The 20,341-nt window shown below is 41.4% G+C and overlaps 1 protein-coding gene across 2 annotated transcripts in view; it reads right to left on the reverse strand.

Moving 5' to 3' along the window:
* MYO3B (myosin IIIB) overlaps positions 1 to 20,341 on the reverse strand; it is a 529,864-nt gene that overhangs the window by 126,833 nt on the left and 382,690 nt on the right. For both annotated transcript variants that reach the window (XM_023589485.2, XM_071216296.1), the window contains one exon: positions 9,128 to 9,227. In XM_023589485.2, coding sequence (XP_023445253.2) covers positions 9,128 to 9,227 — 100 coding nt within the window. The remainder of the gene's footprint in view (positions 1 to 9,127; positions 9,228 to 20,341) is intronic.

A 20,341-nucleotide genomic window follows, 5' to 3' on the forward strand; every position in this document is an offset into this window, starting at 1 on the left:
TTGGGGAGCCAAGGGCAGCCAACTGAAGGGCTCGTTCCAGAAAAGGCTGATGGTGAATGGATGGTTTAACATAACCATAAAATCTCATCTGTGCAGGTGATCACACTAAAGGCCTTGGTGGGATCATGTTCTATCTTCCAGAATGTTGGAAATACCAGAAATTGTTTCCCATGCCAAACCGTACAGATGATTTCTGGTAGTTCTCCATTCTCCACTTTTGTCTGCAGGTATTGGTCACAAAAACTCTGATGGAAGTGTGAATCTCCTGTGGGTTTGGGGGTAGTCAGAAAACCCAAGGCAAACATACTCTAACGTCATTTCTGCTTAAGTTCATCATGTCTTACTTCCTAGTAACTGCCCTTAAATTAGAGTATTAACCACAGCCATCTACCTGCCAATAACTGAGCTTCCTAATGAAAACACAGGGAGTGGATGTGGCTCAAGTGGTTGAGTGCCTGCTTCCCACATGGAAGGTCCCGGGTTCAGTCCCCGGTGTCTCCTAAAAACAAAGAAACAAACAAACAAACAAACGAAAAAACCAACTCAGTGGAACCGATGTGGCTTGGTGGTTGAGCACCAGCTTCCCACATTTGATGTCCCAGTTCAATCCCCAGCCCCAGTACCTCAAAAAAAAAAAAAAAAAAAAAGCATAAATAAATTAAAGAAAAAAAAAAAAAAGAAAACACATAATTAAGCATCATTCCATTTGGGGCTTAATGTTGAGTTAGGAAGGTAGATGTATCACCAAAAATTGAGTTAAAGGCATGATCTTTCTTTTATTTAGTAAGCATCATTGGCTTTTTGAGAAACCCAGCTCCCTACTTTACCAAAAATTAGTCCGGATACTCAAGTCAAATGCAAGATAAATAGGAAGGTTTTTTTTTAGAATAAAATTACCTAAATTTAGCTTTGGATTCCCTCAGAAACAAAAAATTTGAGGAGCACATATTCATTCATCCATTCATCAATTACTTTGATTTTATGCCTATGATGGTCAAAGAGGCTAGATTCTAGATTCTGAGTGATACGGAGATGAAGAGAGATGGTTTCCGTACTAGAGGGATTCTTTCCTATCATGTGGGTTACAGCAGTAACACCTTACAGTTTTTGTTCACGTACTACAGGCCAGGCAGTCTTCTAAATGTTCTTGTGGTTTATTTCAGTTAATTCTCATAATGGCCATGTGATGTAGGGACCATTATCAGAAGCATAATTAAGTTGCTCAAGGTCATTGAGTTAGCTGGACTTAGACCTGGTCCTAGAACAGAGGCTGTCTGGCTCCAGAGCCTGCAGCCTTACCATTTCCTCTACTTGACGGTGACCCCTGGACTTCATGGGCACGACTCAACTCAGACACTGGCAGGCCAGGCCATGAATTAAGCAGGCACTTGAGGAGGTGTCTATACAGGACAGACTCTACTCCATTCCAGCAGACGGCCGCCAAAGCCTCCAAGTTTTTAAAAGACATCAAAATCCAAATTGTTATATGAAATCTTTCTAGTTTTATATGTTGGAAATGAATGTTAAAATCTGAAAACATTGTGCAGGCCAAACAAAATGTGTCCGCTGACTACATTCCACCCAAAGGCTGTTGGTTTCCATCCTTTGACCTACAGAATAAGGTCCCAAATATTTTGTGTGGCATTTAAGGACCCTGTACCCTGGCTCCCCTCTGCTTTATTCCCTGCAATAGTCCCCTGTGCGTCATCCCATTCTCCTCTCCATTCCCAGCCTTCACCTAACTGGACTTCTCACCCTCACCAGAGTGCCCCCTGCCCAGCCGGATTTGGGTGGGGCCCACAACACCCCCCTGCCTGGAATGCCCTTCTCCTGCCTCTCTTCTGCCGGAAGTCCCTGCAGGAGGTGCTGCATGGATAAGACCTTGAGGGGTGTGCAGATATCAACAGGTAGAGAAAAGGCTGGAGAGGGCTTTCTGTTCAGAAGGAACAGCATGAACAAATATTCAGAAAGGAGAAGACAAAAACATGTTGAAAACCACCAAATAGCTCCACGTATTTTAAAAGAGGCCTCCTGTTCTTGGAATTTGGTCCTATAAAGAGAACTCCTATTGCTGACATTCTTGACATGCACGATACTTCTAAAAGGGTCTTTGCAGAAGGCTCACTAATGATTTAGGGTTTGTTGAAATAGTTCAGATAAATATTTATGTACAGCCATGAGCAAATCCTTAAGGAAAACTATAACTCCAAACAGATTTTTTTTCCTTGAAGCTACTTTCAGCTGGTGATGAGGTTTCTGGCTTCAAAAAGGTTTTGAAAATAAATGTGACCAATTAATACTTTAAAAATCTAGAAAAGTCTAAGAAGTCTCTAACAATCAAGTAAGCTCTGAAAGTTATCATTTGAGGCCATGCCAGGGGCATCCCGGCTGTGCTGGCAAGGGTGAGTCCTGGGCCCAGAGAGAATGGCAAACTTACCCCGGGGAAAAGAAAATTTGGCCCTGAAGTCAAAGCTGAGAGTGAGCAGCATTGTTAAGTTGCTCAAGTGTTGGACTCCTTAGTGTTTACTTTAGTCCACAACTCTAGAGCCAAGCCAGAGAGGTCATGACCTTTCAGATTAGCTTAGCTTTGTAAGAACCTTTTAAATACTACTATTAGGACTATTCCTGCTACTATTTTTATCACCCAGACCAACAACAGGTACCCCACCATCACCCTTCTTGAACATTTATTATGTGTCTAGAAATGTGCTACTTCCTTTACATCCATTATCTCTAACTCTCACAGTTATTTCCTTTGCACAGGTTGGGAGACTGAAGTTCAGAGAAATGAAGAATCTTGCCCAACATCTCCTAGGATTCGTAGTTGAACTAAGATCCTGGTCTTCCACCAAAGCCCATCCTCTTCCTCCCCAATGAGCTAATACCCAGAGCATCTAGCATAGTGTCTGCCACATAAGAAGCACTTCATAAAAGAAGGCTCCCGTTCCCAGCACCACTGCCACGCCATGCTGCCACTTTCCTCTGGTTCCATCCGGGGTTCCACTAACTTAGCCAAAGTGGTGGGAAATTTGCTGGAGAGTATTAGCCGCATGAGATTAGGACAAGAAAGGGGGAGGAAATCTTGGTGTAGGGTTGAAATTTAGTAGAGGAAACACCTTCCTGGTAAGTAAAGTTTTGTTTTGTTTTGTTTAATCTTAGCACTGCCACGTAGGTCAGCAATGAGCCGCCCCCATGCAGGGTGTTTGTCAAGATATGTGGCAATCTGTAATTCACAGCCCACATGAAAATCTGGCCCCTGTTCGGTCCTGCAGACTGGCTCATCAATTCTGAGGTCAGCCCAGCTGGCTCCAAGCCCCAGAGCTGCGAGGATGACACACGGGAGAAATATGCGCTTGCTTTCCCATCTTGAGAGGTGCCAGCTCTCCTCGAGCAGCCTGAGTCACGAAGTTTCCCGTCACTCTGAATCCGAATCCTCATCTAAGTGGCCTGCAATTAAGCAGCTTCTGTGGGGGAGGTGTTACAAGCTGCCGTGAAAACATCTGCACCCATATTAGCAGTCTCCTGCCTCCTTCGTATGGCTTTTTTTTTTTTTTTTTTTTTTACACAACAACAGGCTAACTGCTAAGGAATGTCAAATAAAAGCCAGGCAAGAGCCTTGCCTATGCAGACCAAGTTAAATTAAGGGGCATAATCCTCACTATTGTACTTAGCATTAAAATGGAGGATTACCATCCTGGGAACAAAGCCCCGGGACATAAAAGACTATTTCCATTGTGCCATTCACTGTACACAGTTACAGCCTCAGGTAGAAAGGGAAGCAGGGAGGCAGCTTGACCAGCTGCTGGTTTCTACCTTCTACCGCAGGTTCCCGTAAGCCCGAGCCACATTAACCCTTCAGAGCACAGATACTCTCACCTTTCCCCTGTAGCTGAAGGCTTTCTCCCAAGAACTGAATGCCGGAATTTTCTCCACCAATCACAGGGCAAAAATTTTATATCAGTCAGAGTTTATGAATTACCCAGCTATGGTTTCAGATTCACTGACACAAAAGGTATGGAGACAACGTGGATATAGTTGACTCTATACATCCATTATCTCTAACGCTCACAGTTATTTTATTTGAGCAGTTTAGAGGAGAATGAAGCTCAGCATTTGGAGCCCTGGGCCAAGAAAGGCATTAGGATGTACCTGTCAAAAGGATGGGCTCTGGCATCAGGGGGTCTGCATTCACGTTTCCGACTCTGTTTCTTTACGAGGTATGTTACAAGCTGCTTGTAATCCCCCAAAACCAGAAATGATTGATGTGTACCTCCTTCGCAGTGTTGTTATGAAGCTTGTCTTAGGAAAATGCATGTAAAACTTAGGAGGGTGCTCAGCAAGTTTTCAGTGAATTCTAAATGTTAGATATTATTATTGTTGGAAACAGGTCTAGATTCAAACCCCAGACCTGCCATTTATTCTCTGTGTGATACTGTGTGATTTCAATCAGCTGATTAGAAGCAGAAGCAGGTAAACCTGCTATATCCCACCCAGTACTGGCCCCTGGGCCAGCATTTGGGAGCCACTGCCTTAGCTTTCCCCAAATTCAGTTTACCCATTTGTAACAGGGCGTCAGTAATGCCAACCCAAAAGGCTCCTGTGAGAATTGAGTGAGATAATGTGTAATGAAAGACCCGCCATAGCAATGAACATTGGGTGAATCTGAATGATGACCTCTACACTTCCCTGTAGTTCTTATTCTGAAGAATATATATATTTTTAAGATTTATTTATTTAATTCTCCCCCTCCCCCGGTTGTCTGTTCTCTGTGTCTATTTGCTGCGTCTTGTTTCTTTGTCCGCTTCTGTTGTCGTCAGCAGCACGGGAAGTGTGGGCGGTGCCATTCCTGGGCAGGCTGCACCTTCTTTCGCGCTGAGCGGCTCTCCTTACTGGGCGCACTCCTTGCGCATGGGGCTCCCCTACACGGGGGACACCCCTGCGTGGCAGGGCACTTCTTGCGCCCATCAGCACTGCGCATGGGCCAGCTCCACATGGGTCAAGGAGGCCCGGGGCTTGAACCGCAGACCTCCCATGTGGTAGACGGACGCCCTAACCACTGGGCCAAGTCTATTTTCCTGAAGAATATTTTTCATCATGTCTGGGCCTTATGAATTCCTCCCTCTGATTTTGCTTTCTCTTCTTCTTTCTCTGGTACCCATCTTCTCCTATCACTACCCCATCAGCAACCTGTGGCACACGCTGTCGATTGCCTTCCCACAACCCCTCTCAGTCCCTTGCTACTTTGCCTGCTCTCTTCTGTAGAAGCTGAAAATTTCAAGGCTCACTTTCCCAGCCTCCCTGGCAGCAACCCTGCAGAGATACTGCTGATAATTCTAGCAGGTGAGATGTGAAGGGAGGGTCCAGGGGACTTCTGGGCAATACCTCCTCCTAACAAATGGAGAGAGGATCCTGGGACAGCCCTATCCCATCCACATCTTGAATCCATCTTCAGACATTGCCATGTGCAGAAATGATGTACAGTGCAGCTTCAGCAGCTTGGGACCATAAGCGAGGGCTTCTCTAACAGGACAAAAGCAACAACACAAAGAGATGCAAGGGGCCTGTGTCCTCAATGACACCCGTGAGCAGCTGACCCAGCCCTGAAACTTTTGCCTTCAGACCTCTTGTCCTGAGGGATCCTTGAATCTGCTAACTGGAGGCTCTGTCACTTGCCGCTGAGAACATCATCACTAGCATGACCTAGTTCCCTTTCCCCCTCCTCCAGACTTCTTTCCAGATGACCACTGGATTGCTCCACTGGCTACTGTGATTGTCAAATACATAGGGAAAAATGGGACTCCAGCGCCCATGCCTGGTACCATCTGATGAGTTATTCTGGATCCTCTTGTTGCTGCCACCACCCAATGATTCAGCAGGAAGAACATTTCTCTCATAAAAATCTGCATCCTGAAGAGTGGCGTGGAAGTCAGCTCAATAAACTTATTGAGAACCATTTGGATGCAAGAAGGACTATGATTCAGCCTTCACCCTTGAGAAGCTGACCTTCTAGTGCATGGTCAGCCACATCTACCAGGCAACGTATGAAGAGGCCCGCAGGGAGTGATAAACCCAAGTGTGGTCCAAGGACCCAGTCTGTGAACTGTTAACACTCACTGTGATGTAAAAACTTGTACCAGAATATAAATCAACTCAACACTAAACACATTATTTAGTTCTGCTGATTTTTTTTTTTTTTTTTTTTGTAGCAAAACTTTCTTGAAGAAGAAAGAAGTGGGTTGATTTATATTTGGGCACAAGCTCATTATCTTGTTGAGAGCTGGTGCTTTGAATAGTAATATTATAAAGAGGCTCTGAAGGTTTAGGAGTGTTACGAAGAATTAAGTGTTCATGAAGGAAAGGCATAGGGCCATTTTGACCAAATATGTAAGAGTTGAACAGAAAGGATGGGCAGAGAGAACAGAAGTGGGTGTGTTTGTCAGTGGAACAATGAGCCGATTTCATTTAGGGATATACTAGAAGTAAGCCTGGAGAAATGGAACAAAAAGGGAGAGGCATGGAATAGTAAACTGAGAAGTGTGAACCTGTTTTGTCTAAAACGGGAAGTCATCAAAGTTCTTTGAGTAAGTCAGAATATACTTTAGGTCAATTGATCAAGTGTCAGTATGAAAGGTGGTCTGTAAAGAGTTGAGAACAAAGGGAGAAAGAGATCATGGCAGGCCCGAACCAGTGAAACTGTTTAGAAAGTGATTGGAGGTGGGAGTCAACTGAGAGGTAGGGACCAAAATGAGTGGGCAAGGTTTCAAGGCCAGGTCATGGGGAGGTTTGTGCCACTCACAGAAAGGGGAAGGTCAGATGGAGGACACACTTTGGGGTGGGCTTTTCTGTTGGTTCTGGTGTGTAAATCAGGAACACATGTCCAGCAGAAGGAACGGGAGCTCAGAACAGAGGTCTGGGAATTACACTCACACAGCTGAGAACTGAACTAGAATACATCTGTGAGAAAGGAGATCACCCAGGTAAGAAACAGAAAAAGAAGAGAGTGAAGGATTTGGAAAATTGCCAGAATTTAGATGGGGGTGGGGACAGGGAAGGAGGATAGGGTCAGAGAAGATAGAGACTGACGATGTCTCAGGGAAAACCTGAAGAATGCAGTACCACAGAAACGCACAGAAGAGTGGGGTTCAAGGAAAGCACAGCCATGAAATGAAATGCTGCAGGGGAGTGGATATAGCTCAGTGGTTGAGTGTCTGCTTCCCATGTAGGAGGTACCAGGGATTGAACCTGGGACCTCCTGAAAAAAAAAAGAAATGCTGCAGAGTCTGACGAAGATGAGGAACTAGTGACTGGGAACTGAGCTCCCCAAGAACAGTTTTAGGGACATGATGAAGGCCCAGGTAAGATTTCAGAGTTAAGGAGGGAGGGGTTGGTGGAGAGGAAAAGATGGAAAAGCAGGGGGTAGGCTGGTAGTGTAGGACCTGGAGGGCAGGAACCGAGGTAGAGGGGTTAGCCTTCGGAAGGAAGAGGACCTGTGCTTTTTCTTGAGACAGGAGCAAAGGAATTTAGACAGATGAAGATAAGCAGCAATTCTAAAGCAGAGGGAAGTGAAATGGAAGGAGTTCATAGCACTGCCCTGATTTCTGAAGTCAGTCAGTCAACAGCTGAGGTTGAGGCGAGTCAGACTGGGGCAGGAGTCATTTTCCAAACTGGTTCACTGAACTTGTCCAGAGTCAAACAGCTGGACCATGTTAGTACTAGGACCAGGACCCAACTCTTCCACCTTCAAGTTCAGTAGGTTTTTTCATTGCTTCAGAAAAGTTTATTATTCTAATGTGAGATACTAGATCTATAACCTTTCCTCATGCACTTTTAAGTAAGCTACTCTAAGTAAATTTAGTCCAAAGGCGACTTGAGACACTAAAGAAGTAGAACAATTAAATTTTTTGAGTCTCAAAAATATTAAATTAATATTTTTTTTTAAATTTTAAAATTAAGATTTTTTTTAAAATTGCAATTCAAGACTACCTCTTTTTCTAGGAGAAAAGATGCAAAAACCTCTAATGATATATTTCTTTCTCTGAGTCCTGGAGTAAACTTTTAATGAAGTTCCCCACAATTTGGTAGAAAATAAGAAAGTTGAGTTACATTCTACTTAGACCTTCCCCTTGCCATAGTCCACTATGAGGTGGGGTCTGGGATGCATGTGATGGGGCCTGGGAAACTTTTCTGAGAAAATAGACTATGAAATCTTCCCTGAAGAACTGGCCTCTGCAATCCTCAAGTCTACAGTGCTTGGTGTCATTACTTGGCTTGTCTCGACTTAAAGTGACCCAAGTCCATATTTCTAGGGTCATCTTTCCCTGTTGACTTTGAGGAGCTCATAAGTTACTGAGAATAGTAAGCTATCATGCTAGACAAGCTCTGCTCTTCTCCTTTTGAATTATATCTAACTAAAACCTGTGGGTAAACAGGAAATGCTATTACCTTTTTTCTGTAGCTTAGACCCAAGATTTCTCAACCTTGGCACTGTCAACGTTTTTGGCTGGACAACTCTTTTTAGGGCAGGGGGCTGCTATGCTGTGCATTGCAGGATGTTTAGCATTATCCCTGGTCTCTACCCACTAGGTGCCAGTAACACAATCCTTCCCTTCCAAAGCTGATACAACCAAAATTGTCTCTACACACTCATTGCCAAATGTCACCTGGGCAGGGGAGGAAGGGAGGGAGTGGCAAGAATTTCCTGGTTGAGAACCACTGCTTTAACATAACGAGGCCATGAGGCCAAGTGCACATTTTACCATAAAGAGAACCCAATAGCCAGGATTCTGTTCAGATTCCCCCATAGAATAAAGGCTTTTGCCCACAGGGTAATGACTGCAGCCATGGGAAAGTCTGATGGAAAATACTTTTCAACTCCACTCTCTCCAACTCATCAAAATAAAATAGAGGGAAGAGGATGTAGCGCAGTGGTTGATTTCCTGCTTCCCATGTACGAGATTCTGGGTTCAATCCCTGTTACCTTCTATCAATAAATAAAAAATAAAAAATAAAATAAAATAGGGGTCAAAATACTTTTGTTTCATTGTCCATTGGAGCAGAGCACCTGAGTTTAAGACTGGGAATGCTTATGATACGCTTATGGTTGAGAACTTCTATAGATAAGACTCACCGATTTTTCTCAGCGACAGCAGAATTGCTTGAAGTCTCTGCATGGCCACTGCTCGATTCTGCAAGTGGACTGCTTTTATGATCTATACAGCCCTTGAGAACTGAGAGAAAACAAACAAGGACTTAGAGTTTAGTCTGAAGATAAATTCAAAAGTAGGCAGGGTTAAATTTCGGTGCCCATCTGCACTCTGCAGTGTCTCTCCCTGCTCTCACGCCACTCCCTGACTTTCTGCAGTCTTTCTCCAGCATGTGCCATCCAAACTGACCCATTCTGGGACTCCATGTTCTCATTCTGTGCTAGGATCAAGCCAACAAACTATATAAAATAACTCACGTTTACAGGAAAACAAGCCATTTATTTCTAGCAATAGATATAAATAATAGACAGAAATTAAAGGCCCCAAAGTGAGGTAGACCTCAACAGAAGCAGCATACAGGAGCTGAAATAGCACCATCCTAAATAGATTTAGTAGACCAGCTTCTAGTCCTGCTAGACCATAAGCTAGATCTGAATAGTAGATCAAAGAATAACTTTTCACAGTGTTGGTAGGATTAAGTGTAACAGGAAATCATTCCAGAAGTAACCCATTTCTACATTGTGACTGGGGAAAATTTAGGGAGTTTCTTAAGAATAAAGATGATAAATGCAGTTTCTCTTTCCTGGGACCATGGTAGGTGTTACTAATCCATCAAGGCTCTCTTTAAAGTTCCTTTTTTTTTTTAGGTGTCAGGGGCCAGGGATTGAACCCAGGACCTCATATGTGGGAGTCGGCGCTCGACCACTGAACCACATTAGCTTCTCTGAGTTGCTTTTTTATTTGTTTGTTTTGCTTGTTGTGTATTTTTGATCTTTCAGGAGGCACCAAGAACCAAACCCAGACCTCCCATGTGGGAGGCAGGAGCCCAACTGCGTGAGTCACATCCACTTCCTAAAGTTCCGTTGTTTTTTTTTTTAATTCCTCCCCCTCCCCCATGGCTTTTTTTGCTTGCTGTCTGCTCTCTGTATCCATTTGCTGCGCTCTCTTCTGTGTTTTTGCTTGTCTCCCTTTTTTGTTGCCTCACCTTGCTGAGTCAGCTCTCTGCGGCACTTGTGGGCTGGGCAGTGCTCTGCAGCACTTTCAGACCAGGCGATGCTCCGTGGCTTTTGTGGGCTGGGCGGTGCTCTGCACTAAAGTTCCTTTTTATTTTTTAAATTTTTTTAAAAGATTTGTTTTATTTATTTCTCTCCCCTTCCCTCCCACTGTCTGCTCTCTGTGTTCATTCGCCGTGTGTCTTCTGCATCCACTTGCATTGTCAGGCAGCACCGGGAAACTGCATCTCTTTTTTGTTGCGACATCTTGCTGTGTCAGCTCTCTGTGTGTGCGGCACCACTCCTGGGCAGGCTGCGCTCTTTTCACACGGGGCAGCTCTCCTTGTGGGGTGCACTCCTTGAGCGTGAGGCACCCCTACATGGGGGCACCCCTGCGTGGCACGGCACTCCTTGTGCGCGGCAGCACTGTGCATGGGCCAGCTCACCACATGGGTCAGGAGGCCCTGGGGATTGAACCCTGGACCCTCCACATGGTAGGTGGATGCTCTCTCAGTTGAGCCACATCCGCTTCCCCTCAAGTTCCTTTTTAATACAATACCTCATGTCAGTGGTTCTCACATCCAGTAGTATCAGTATCACCTAGAAACTTATTAGAAATGCATGTTCTCAGACTCCACCACAGACTTATGGAATGAGAAACTCTGGGGGTAGGTTTTAACAAGCCCTCCAGGTGACCCTGGTTCATGTAAAGTTTGAGAACCACAGCTCCAGATCAATGATTCTTAATCCTGATTGAATATTAGAACCACCAGTGGATATTTTAATTAAGATTTATTTTATTTCTCCCCACTCCCTCATTGTTTGCACTTGCTGTGTCTCTTTGGCTTCCTTGTTTCTTTTAGGAGGCCCTGGGAACCGAACCCAGTACCTCTGATATGGGAGGGAGGTACCTAATCTCTTGAGCCACCTCTGTTCCCTGCTCTGTTGTGTCTTTCATTGTGTTTTTCTTCTTGTGTCTCTTGTTGCACCACCTTGTTGTGTCAGCTTGCTGTGCTTGCCTGCCATCCCAGCTCACTGTCTTCTTTAGGAGGCAACAAGAACCAAACCAGGAACCTCCCATTTGGTAGGCAGGAGGTCAACTGCTTGAGCCACATCCGCTTCCCTGGCATTCAATTTTTAAAAGCTCCCCAGATGATTTAACACACAGCCAGGGCTGAAAATTGCAGCTCCAAGTAGTCACTAACAATCAACATGGCCTATTTGCCATCATTACTTCAAATCATCTAGAATAAGTCAAACCAAAATATAACCAACAAAACAGTCTCTAAATGTGACAGTTGTGACATACTGTGAAAGATGCATATAATACAAAAGGTTGATGTTATAATGATAGGAAAAATAATATTGCAGTGAAGAAGTGTAGAAAAAGAAATAAAGGAAAAAAAATTAGAAATGAATTGTTTTTGTGTTGCCTGTTCTGGGAAGAGCATACTCTGATTCTAAATTATTAGTTTGGTTCCTTACACATAACTATCTCTTATGTAGAAGAAATGTAATTCTTTGAGCTGCCAGTGTTCGATAAAACCATTGTTGTTATTATTGCCATAAACACCAAAAAGATAAAGAGAAAAATTTTAATGGAACATAACTACATTTTTATTATTACACAAAATATTATGACCAAACAGTGAAACAGCAATATTGGAGGGGAAAGAAAACCAAGCAGAAATCAAGAAAAATAGCTGCCGCCCTTTGGAAATCCATTAGCAATTCCCTTTACTTGAGTTTTAAACTCCTCCACCTAGAGGACCAGGCAGGTTTTTGCCTTTCTTAAAGATTCTAACACTATTTGGCCCAGGCTCATTTTTAATATAAGAAAAGCAATAAAAAAGCAAGAATTGACATAAAAAGTAAAAAAAAAAAAAGGAGCCTAATTCTGGGAAACAAATACTTGTTTCTCTGTTAAGAAGGAAAATCCCTGCAAATTATTTTTAACAAGGAATTAACCTTGTTTTCTGGCCCAATTCCATAGCACTAGAGCTACCACTGAAAAGCATATCTGTAATGCCCCTGAGGAAAGCTGAGATTTCAAGCTTTTGTCTGTATCTTTTTTAGATTCTCAGTGTAAAAGGGAGCAATAGCAGTTTAAAAGCAGAAAGCAGTACAGAGGGGGAATAAATGACGCAAGAAGGGAGAAAATGGCAGAGTAGGAAACTTCAGGAATTGGTCCCTCCACCAGAACAACTATTAAACAGTTAAGAACTGTCTGAACTATTTCGAAACTCCAGATTCCAGTAGAACATTGTTCAACATCCAGGGAAGAGTAGAAGAAAAGGCTGGTAAATTATAATAAATACTAGTAAATTGCTCTCTACTAGGCAGTAACTGTTGCCTAGCCTCCATATTTGTGGCCCTGGCATAGATTGCTAGTGCCAGGGGAACATGAAAGTCCGCTATCCCAAAATGGGGTAGGGGGGCATTGTTGATCACTGCTTTTGATTAGCTGCTTTGGATGGTTGGGGATCTGGCTCTGAGGGAGGCCATTATTTCAAAGGGCAAAGGTAATGGAGGAGACTTAAAGACAGTACCTTCCATCCAAGCTACAGAAGAGAGTTGAAGTGCTGCATTTGCTGGGCAGGGGCCAAGCCAAGAAAGCATAGCTTTGGAAAGCCCTTAGAAAGCTCCTGGTACCCTTCCTCGCCTCTCCATCACCACCTCCACAGTGCAATTTGGACCCAGCCAGTACCCTTTGTGAGTCCCTCCCTTGTTCTGTCTGGGAAAGCCTGACTTGGGAAACTCCTCTTCAGTATGTCCCTCTCCCAGAATTTGCCCTCCAGGCAAAAACAGCTTGAGACAAGGAAAGAAGTGTAAGAAACATTTAAGTTCAAGTACCTGGGGTTAAAGGGTTACCTGCTTTAAGTCAGGAAGTAGAACACCCAGGAGAGGGAAAGGTCTGTTTCCTGGGATTTCAAACTCCTGTAAACAAGGAACTCTTAAGGCTGCTAGCAAGCACAAGTCCAGGACAAGACACAGGCTCAGGAAAGACAGGGAGGACCCTGCACACTGCGTTTGCTTTTGGGTTGACCTTCCTCATGGGAGGGATGAACTGTGACAGAGAGCACCAGCTAAAGTAAAGTGAACTTGCAAAGATAGTGAAAGATGTTTTTTTGCATAGGTTTACTTGGTTCTATTAGCTCCTGACACACCAGAAAATCTCTGTCATATCACCAGCTGGTTAATACTCAAGAAACAGATCTCTTGGGGAACAAATTCCAGAGTTAACATTTAAAAAATATTAAAATGTACAGCGAGGATACTCAATCAAGAAATGATGGCCAATTGGGCTCTCGTCTACCCGTCCAGGGTGTGATGCCCAGGGCCTCCTGGTGAGGGCAAGCTGGCCCATGCAGAGTGCCAGCCCAGACTGGAATGCCGCCCCATGCAGGAGTGTCCCACTGAGTGGGAATGTACCCCAGCATGGGAAAGTCACCCTGTGCAGGAGTACTGGCCGATGCTGAGAGCTGGCGCAGCAAGATGACACAATAAGAGGCACAAAGGAGAGAAAATAAGAAGACACAGCAGAACAGGGAGTTAAGATGGTGCAAGAGAGTAAACACCTCTCTCCCACTTTGGAAGATCCCAGGATCAGATCCCGGAGCTGCCTAATGAGAATACAAGGAGAACAGAAGAACACACAGCAAATGGACACAGAGAGTAGACAACGGGGGCATGGGGCGGGGGACAAATAAATCTTTTTTTTAAAAAAAAAGAAATGATGGCCCATGCAAAGGAAGAGGATAAAAATCCAGAAAACATCAACAAAGAAAACAAGAAGGTAGACACATCAGACAGACTTAAAAAAATGATTTTTATTATGTGAAAGGTGATGAAGGAAAATACAGAGAAAGAACTAAGATATATCAGGAAAACAATGAATGAACAATAAGAGAATCTCAATAAAGAGATTGAAAATTTTAAAAGGAACCAAACATAAACTACTAGAATTGAAGACCACAGTAACTGAAATGAAAAATTCCTGGGAGGGTGTTAGAGGTTCCCTATTGTAAAGTTCACAGCGTATGATTAACAGACTGTGACACAAAGAAAGGCAAAACCTAATCCAGGGGCCACATGACTGACTGAGCAAACCATAGCCTAGGTGTGCATAAAAGCAACCAACCATCTCCTCACAAGAACAAGGCGTTGGAACAGGGCAAGATAAGAATCTCCACTCTCTCCTGACCAAAGCTCCATCAGTAGAATATATCACTTGCTAGCCCACTTTACCAGGAACCATATAAGGGAAAGAATTTGCTTTTTCAACCCCTCATTGGCCATGGGCTATTCTCAGTCCTTAACCCCCTCCCCTCAAACTAACAATTCCCTTGCCTTTTAGAATACTGTATAAATTTTAACCACCCCTTCCAAGAGTGGAATGAAGTATTATCTTCAGATCCCCTCCACTGGGAAAGCTTCTCAATAAACTTTCCGCATGCAGTTGTCAGTCCCCATGTCCAGTGAGTGCTTTTTCTCAACAAAGGGTATCAACAGCAGATTGGAGCTGCCAGAAGAAAGATTCAGTAAATTCAAAGATAAGAAAATTGAAATGAGTCAGAGTGAGGAGCAGAACAAATATAAATTAAAAATATTCTAATAGATATCTGGGACATTATCAAGCATATCAACCTATGCATGATGGGAGCCCCAAAGGTAGAAGAAAGCAAGAAAAGAACAGAAGGAATATTCAAAGAAATAATGACAGAAAAATTCCCAAACTTTTAAAAAGATGTGAATATGTACATCCAAGAAGCCCAGAAAACACAAATAGGATAAATCTGCAGAAAAATATGTACCACCACATATTGATCAAACTGTTGAATGCAAAAGATGAGAGAATTCTGAGTTGCAAAAAAAGAAAAAAAAAAAGGTAACATTTTGTACAAAAGAATCCCAATAAGATTGAGTGCTGATTTCACATCAGAAACTATGGAGGCAAAAAGGTAGTGGGTTGAAATTCCTAAAGTGCTGAAAGAAAACATTTGTTAACCAATAATTTTTATCCAGTGAGACATTCTTTCAAAAACAAAGAAGAGATTAAGACATTCCCAGATAAACAAAAGCTGAGGGAGTTCATCACCACTAGACCTGCCCTATAAACAATGCAAAAGGGAGATCATCAGACTGAAAAACAATTGACAGTTGTCCAAGGTGGCATAAAGAAATGAAGACTTCCAGTAAAAAAGGCAAACCATAATAACCATAGAAGAGAAAAATTAAAATATCTCCCCATAAATTTCACATGGACACACATGAAAACATTTCCATTGAGGGACGTCATCTGCTGCCATTGCCAATGGTCTCCTCATCCAGAGACAACCGCTAGCTCTGCACCCAGAGGTCTTTTAACTTTTAAATTTCTGACTTCTCACTTAAGGCAAATCTGTTGTCATTTAAGAAGGCAAATGCAGATTCCAGAGAATTAATTTCCTGTTCAATACAACTACAGAGGCACATTTAGCCTCATGAGCTTTGTCTTCTTTTAAAGAGAATTATTTAAGATTGGCAGAAAATTGTTAGTAAATGTGAAAACATATTAAAGATTCTAGTCTTTTATGAAATAAGTTAAAGCAGGAAATATGGTTTTATAAATTATATTTTGTAATGCCTATTCACAAATGCCACCATGCAACATTATCAATTTATGTCCATTGTATTTTAAACAAGGTTGAGAGGCTAACCCTCACTCAGCAAGAAAAAATGAAGGGGAAATTAAAGTCTATTACCAGGATATTTAATTAACTAAATAGTTTAAGTAATTGTGGTTTGATTCTGAAAATGTATAATTGTCTCAATCTGTTTTCTAACATTCTCAATTCATAAGTAAAAAGCTACATGAGAAGTGGACTTGGCCCAGTGGTTAGGGCATCCACCTACCACATGGGAGGTCCGCGGTTCAAACCCTGGGCCTCCTTGACCCGTGTGGAGCTGGCCCACCAGCAGTGCTGATGCGCGCAAGGAGTGCCGTGCCACGCAGGGGTGTCCCCGCGCGGGGAGCCCCACATGCAAGGAGTGCACCCCATAAGGAGAGCCGCCCAGCACGAAAGAAAGTGCAGCCTGCCCAGGAATGGCGCTGCCCACATGGAGACCTGACACAGCAAGATGACACAACAAAAAGAAATACAGATTCTTGTGCCGCTGACAACAACAGAAGCGGACAAAGAACATGCAGCAAATGGACACAGAGAACAGACAAACTGGGGTAGGGGGAGAAGGGGAGAGAAATAAATAAATGAATAAATAAATTTTTTAAAAGCTGCTATGTAAAAAACAATTTTTTGCTAAAATCATTCATAATACAAATGACCATGTTTTTTGGGGGTTGGGGTAGAATGTACAGTGTACAACAAAAGATTCCAGGGCAAACAAAGAAGCAGGAAATGATGGCCCATCCAAAGAAAGGGGTAAAAATTCAGAAAGCACCAACGAAGAGGACCAGATTATGAAGATATTGGAATAAGACATAAAAAAATGATCTTCAGTATGCTCAAGCAGGGAAAAGAAAATACAGAAAAAGTGCTAAAGGGTATCAAAAAACAATGAATGAACAATATAAGAATCTCAATAAAGAGTCGGGAATTTAAAAAGGAATGAAACATAACAACTTAAATGAAAAATTCCCAGAAGGATTTCAATAATAGATTGGAGCTGTGACAAGAAAGAATCTAAACTCAAAGATAAGAAAATTGAAGTAGGTCAGGCTGAAAAGAATTATGGAAACCAAAAAATAGCCTAAGACACCTCTGGGACATCATCAAGGAAATCAATACACAGATTTCAGGAGCACCAGGAGAAGAAAGGGAGAAATGAGCAGAAGGAATATTCAAGGAAATAAATAATGACAGAAAACTTCCTGGGCTTGGCAAAAGACATTAATATGCACATCCAATAAACGCAAAGAACACCAAACAGGATAAACTTGGAAAAAAATGCTCTGTCACATACTGATCAAACTGTTAAAAAGAAAGGACAAAAAAAAAAAAAAAAAGAGTTCTGAAAACTGCAAGAGAAAAACAATGTGTACAAGTACCAAAAAATGGTGGGGGGACAGAGGGGATTAGAAACAACTCTGTGTATGCTCTTGGGGTCAAGTTAGTATCAAATCAAGTATGATTGCTGTATTTTAGGATGTTGAATTTTAGTCCCATGGTAACCACAAGGAAGATACAGAAAAATATATCCAGATAGTAATAAGAAGGGACTTAATATGGTACAATACAAAAAAATCAAATAAATATAAATTGGGCATTAAAAAAAGACTAGAGGATCAAAAAAGGTGTAAGACTTACAAATATTAAATATCAAAATGGCAAAAGAAAGTCCTTTATTATCAGCAGTGACTTTAAATCTAAGTGGATTAAGTTCTCTATTTAAAAGGCAGAGATTGGCAGAATGAATAAAAAGCATGACTCAACTCTATGCCAGTTGCAAGAGACTCCCCTTAAATTCAAAGTCATAAGTAGGTTGTAAGTGAAAGGATAGAAAAATAAATACACCATGCAAAAAGCAACCAAAAGAGAACTGGGATAGCTATACTAAAATCAGATAAAATAAACTTCAAGTAAAAAAATGTTACAAGGGACTAAGAGGGTCATTATATTCTACTAAAAGTGGCAACAAGAAGATGAACAATTATAAATATATACAGACCTAACAGGAAAGGCCCAAAATATATGAAGCAAATAACTGACAGATTTGAAGGGAGAAATTGATGGTTCTACACTAGCGGTAGAAGACTTTAATATACCACTTTCAATAATGGATAGAACATCTAGAAAGAAGACCAATAAGGAAATGCAAAACTTGAATGATACTATAAGCCAAGTAGTATTCTATAAGGCACTGCACCTAACAACAACAGAATACACATTCTTCTCAAGTGCATATGAATCATTCTCCAGAAGGAACCATATCTTAGGTCACAAAACAAGTCTCAATAAATTTGAAAGATACTGAAATCATAAAATGTATCTTCCCTGACCAAATGGAACCTAGAAATCAATAACAAAGACAGAAACGGAAAATTCAAAAATATGTGGAAATTAAACAACATACTCTTAAACAACCAAGGTTTAAAGAGAAAATAAGGGAAATTAGGCAATATCTTGAGGTGAATGAAAAACTTATGAGATACAGCAAAGGCAGTGTGGTGAGGGAAATTTTATAGCTCTAAATGCTTACATTATAAAAGAAGAAAGATTTCAAATCAATGACCCAATCTCAAAACTAGAAGAACTAAAAAAGAAAGTGAAACCCAAAGCTAGCAGAAGGAAGGAAAATACAAAGATTAGAGTGAAGATAAATGAAACAGAGAATTAAAAAAAATAGGATCAACAAAACCAAAAGTTGGTTCTTTGAAAAGATTTTTTAAAAGTTGACAAATCTTTAGATAGAATAATGAAAAAAAGAGAGGACAAAAATAACTAAAATCAGAAATGAAACAGGGAGCATCACTACCAACACCACTAAAATAAAAAAGGACTACACATGGATGCTATGAACACCAGCATACCAACAAATTAGATAACCTAGAAGAAATGGACAAATTCCTAGGAACACACAAACTATCTATACTGACTCAAGAAGAAATAGACCTTAGCAAACCAATTACTAGTAAAGAGATTCAATCAGTCATCAAAAACCTCCCAACAAAGAAAAGTCCAAGACCAGAAAGCTTCACAGGTGAATTTTACCAAGTAGTCCAAGAAGAATTAACACTATTTGTGCTCAAACGTTCCCCGTGACAAAAAAAAAAAAAAAAAAAAAAAGGAAAAGGAAGGAACACTCCCTAATTCATTCTCCAAGGCCAGCATCAGCCTCATACCAAAGATACCACAAGAGAAAATTACAGTCCAATAACCCTTATGAACTTTGATGCAAAAATCCCCAACAAAATACTTGCCAACCATATCCAACAACACATTAAAATAATTTTACATCAAGATTAAGTGGGATTTATCCCAGGTATGCAAGGGTGGTTCAACATAAGAAAATCAATTAATGTAGTACACCACATTAACAGAATGAAGGGGGAAAAAATCAAAGATCAACTCAATTTTGCAGAAAAGGCATTTGACAAAACCCAGCACAACTTTTTGATTAAAAAAAGAAAATATTCAGAAGACAAAAGACAAAAACTGTATGATCTTACTATTATGGAATAAACAGAATAAGGAAACTCCTACAGTCAGAATCTAGAATATTGGTTACCCAGGAGATGGGGTGGGGGTAGTGAATCGGGAGTGTCTATTAGGGGCAGTGGAGATGTTTTGGTAATGGTTGATGGTGATGGTAGCATGGCTTTGTAAACGTGATGAGTAGCACTTAATTATTTATTTGAATGTGGTTTAAAGGGGAATTATTAGGTTATATATATGTTAACAGAAAAAAAAACAAAAAACAAAATACACGCAATGCCAGTGTGGCCGCAAACGTCCCATTTTGGTTTGGGACTCTCCTCAGAAAGAGAGGAGGAATCAGTATCTTTACTTGGAACTTAGAAAATGCACCTAGTTTCTTTTCTTGGGTTTCTAATGGAACCCATATAATTTCTGTTCATGTAATTGAAGGGAAAACCTTTTCCAAGTTTTTTATTCATTTATACTTCAGTCATCAAAATATTTATTTTTGAGGTATTTGAAGTATAAAAACCAAACAAACTTATAGAACATTCTTAATAAAGCTTAGATGAAGTCTGCTCTTCCATCCCCCAGCTTTGCCTGGCAAGCCGGTAGAAGGATTTGGGTCAGAGTAAAGAGAGAAACTTAAATAAGAAGTAGGTTATCAAACCACTGAGTTCAAAGAAAGATCTAAAATTATCAGAATGTTTTTAACTATGTCCCGATGACAGATTGAATTACCTGGTATCTCCCTGACAAATTAACAAGGGACATGGAGAAAAAAACAAAAGGGCAGAATAGGATGACTCATTTTAAACGAATGGATTGGCTTAAAGGAATCAGACCAGTGACATGACTGAAAAACTACAATTATGAATTTAAATAGCAGAAATGTTTTTTTGTTTTGTTTTTTAATATTTATTTTATTTATTTCTCCCTCTACCCCATTCTCCCTGTTGTCTGCTCTTTGTATCTATTCACTGTGTGTTCTTCTGTTTCTGCTTGCATT

Source organism: Dasypus novemcinctus, chromosome 7 (assembly GCF_030445035.2).
Source record: "Dasypus novemcinctus isolate mDasNov1 chromosome 7, mDasNov1.1.hap2, whole genome shotgun sequence".
Classification (NCBI taxonomy): domain Eukaryota; kingdom Metazoa; phylum Chordata; class Mammalia; order Cingulata; family Dasypodidae; genus Dasypus; species Dasypus novemcinctus.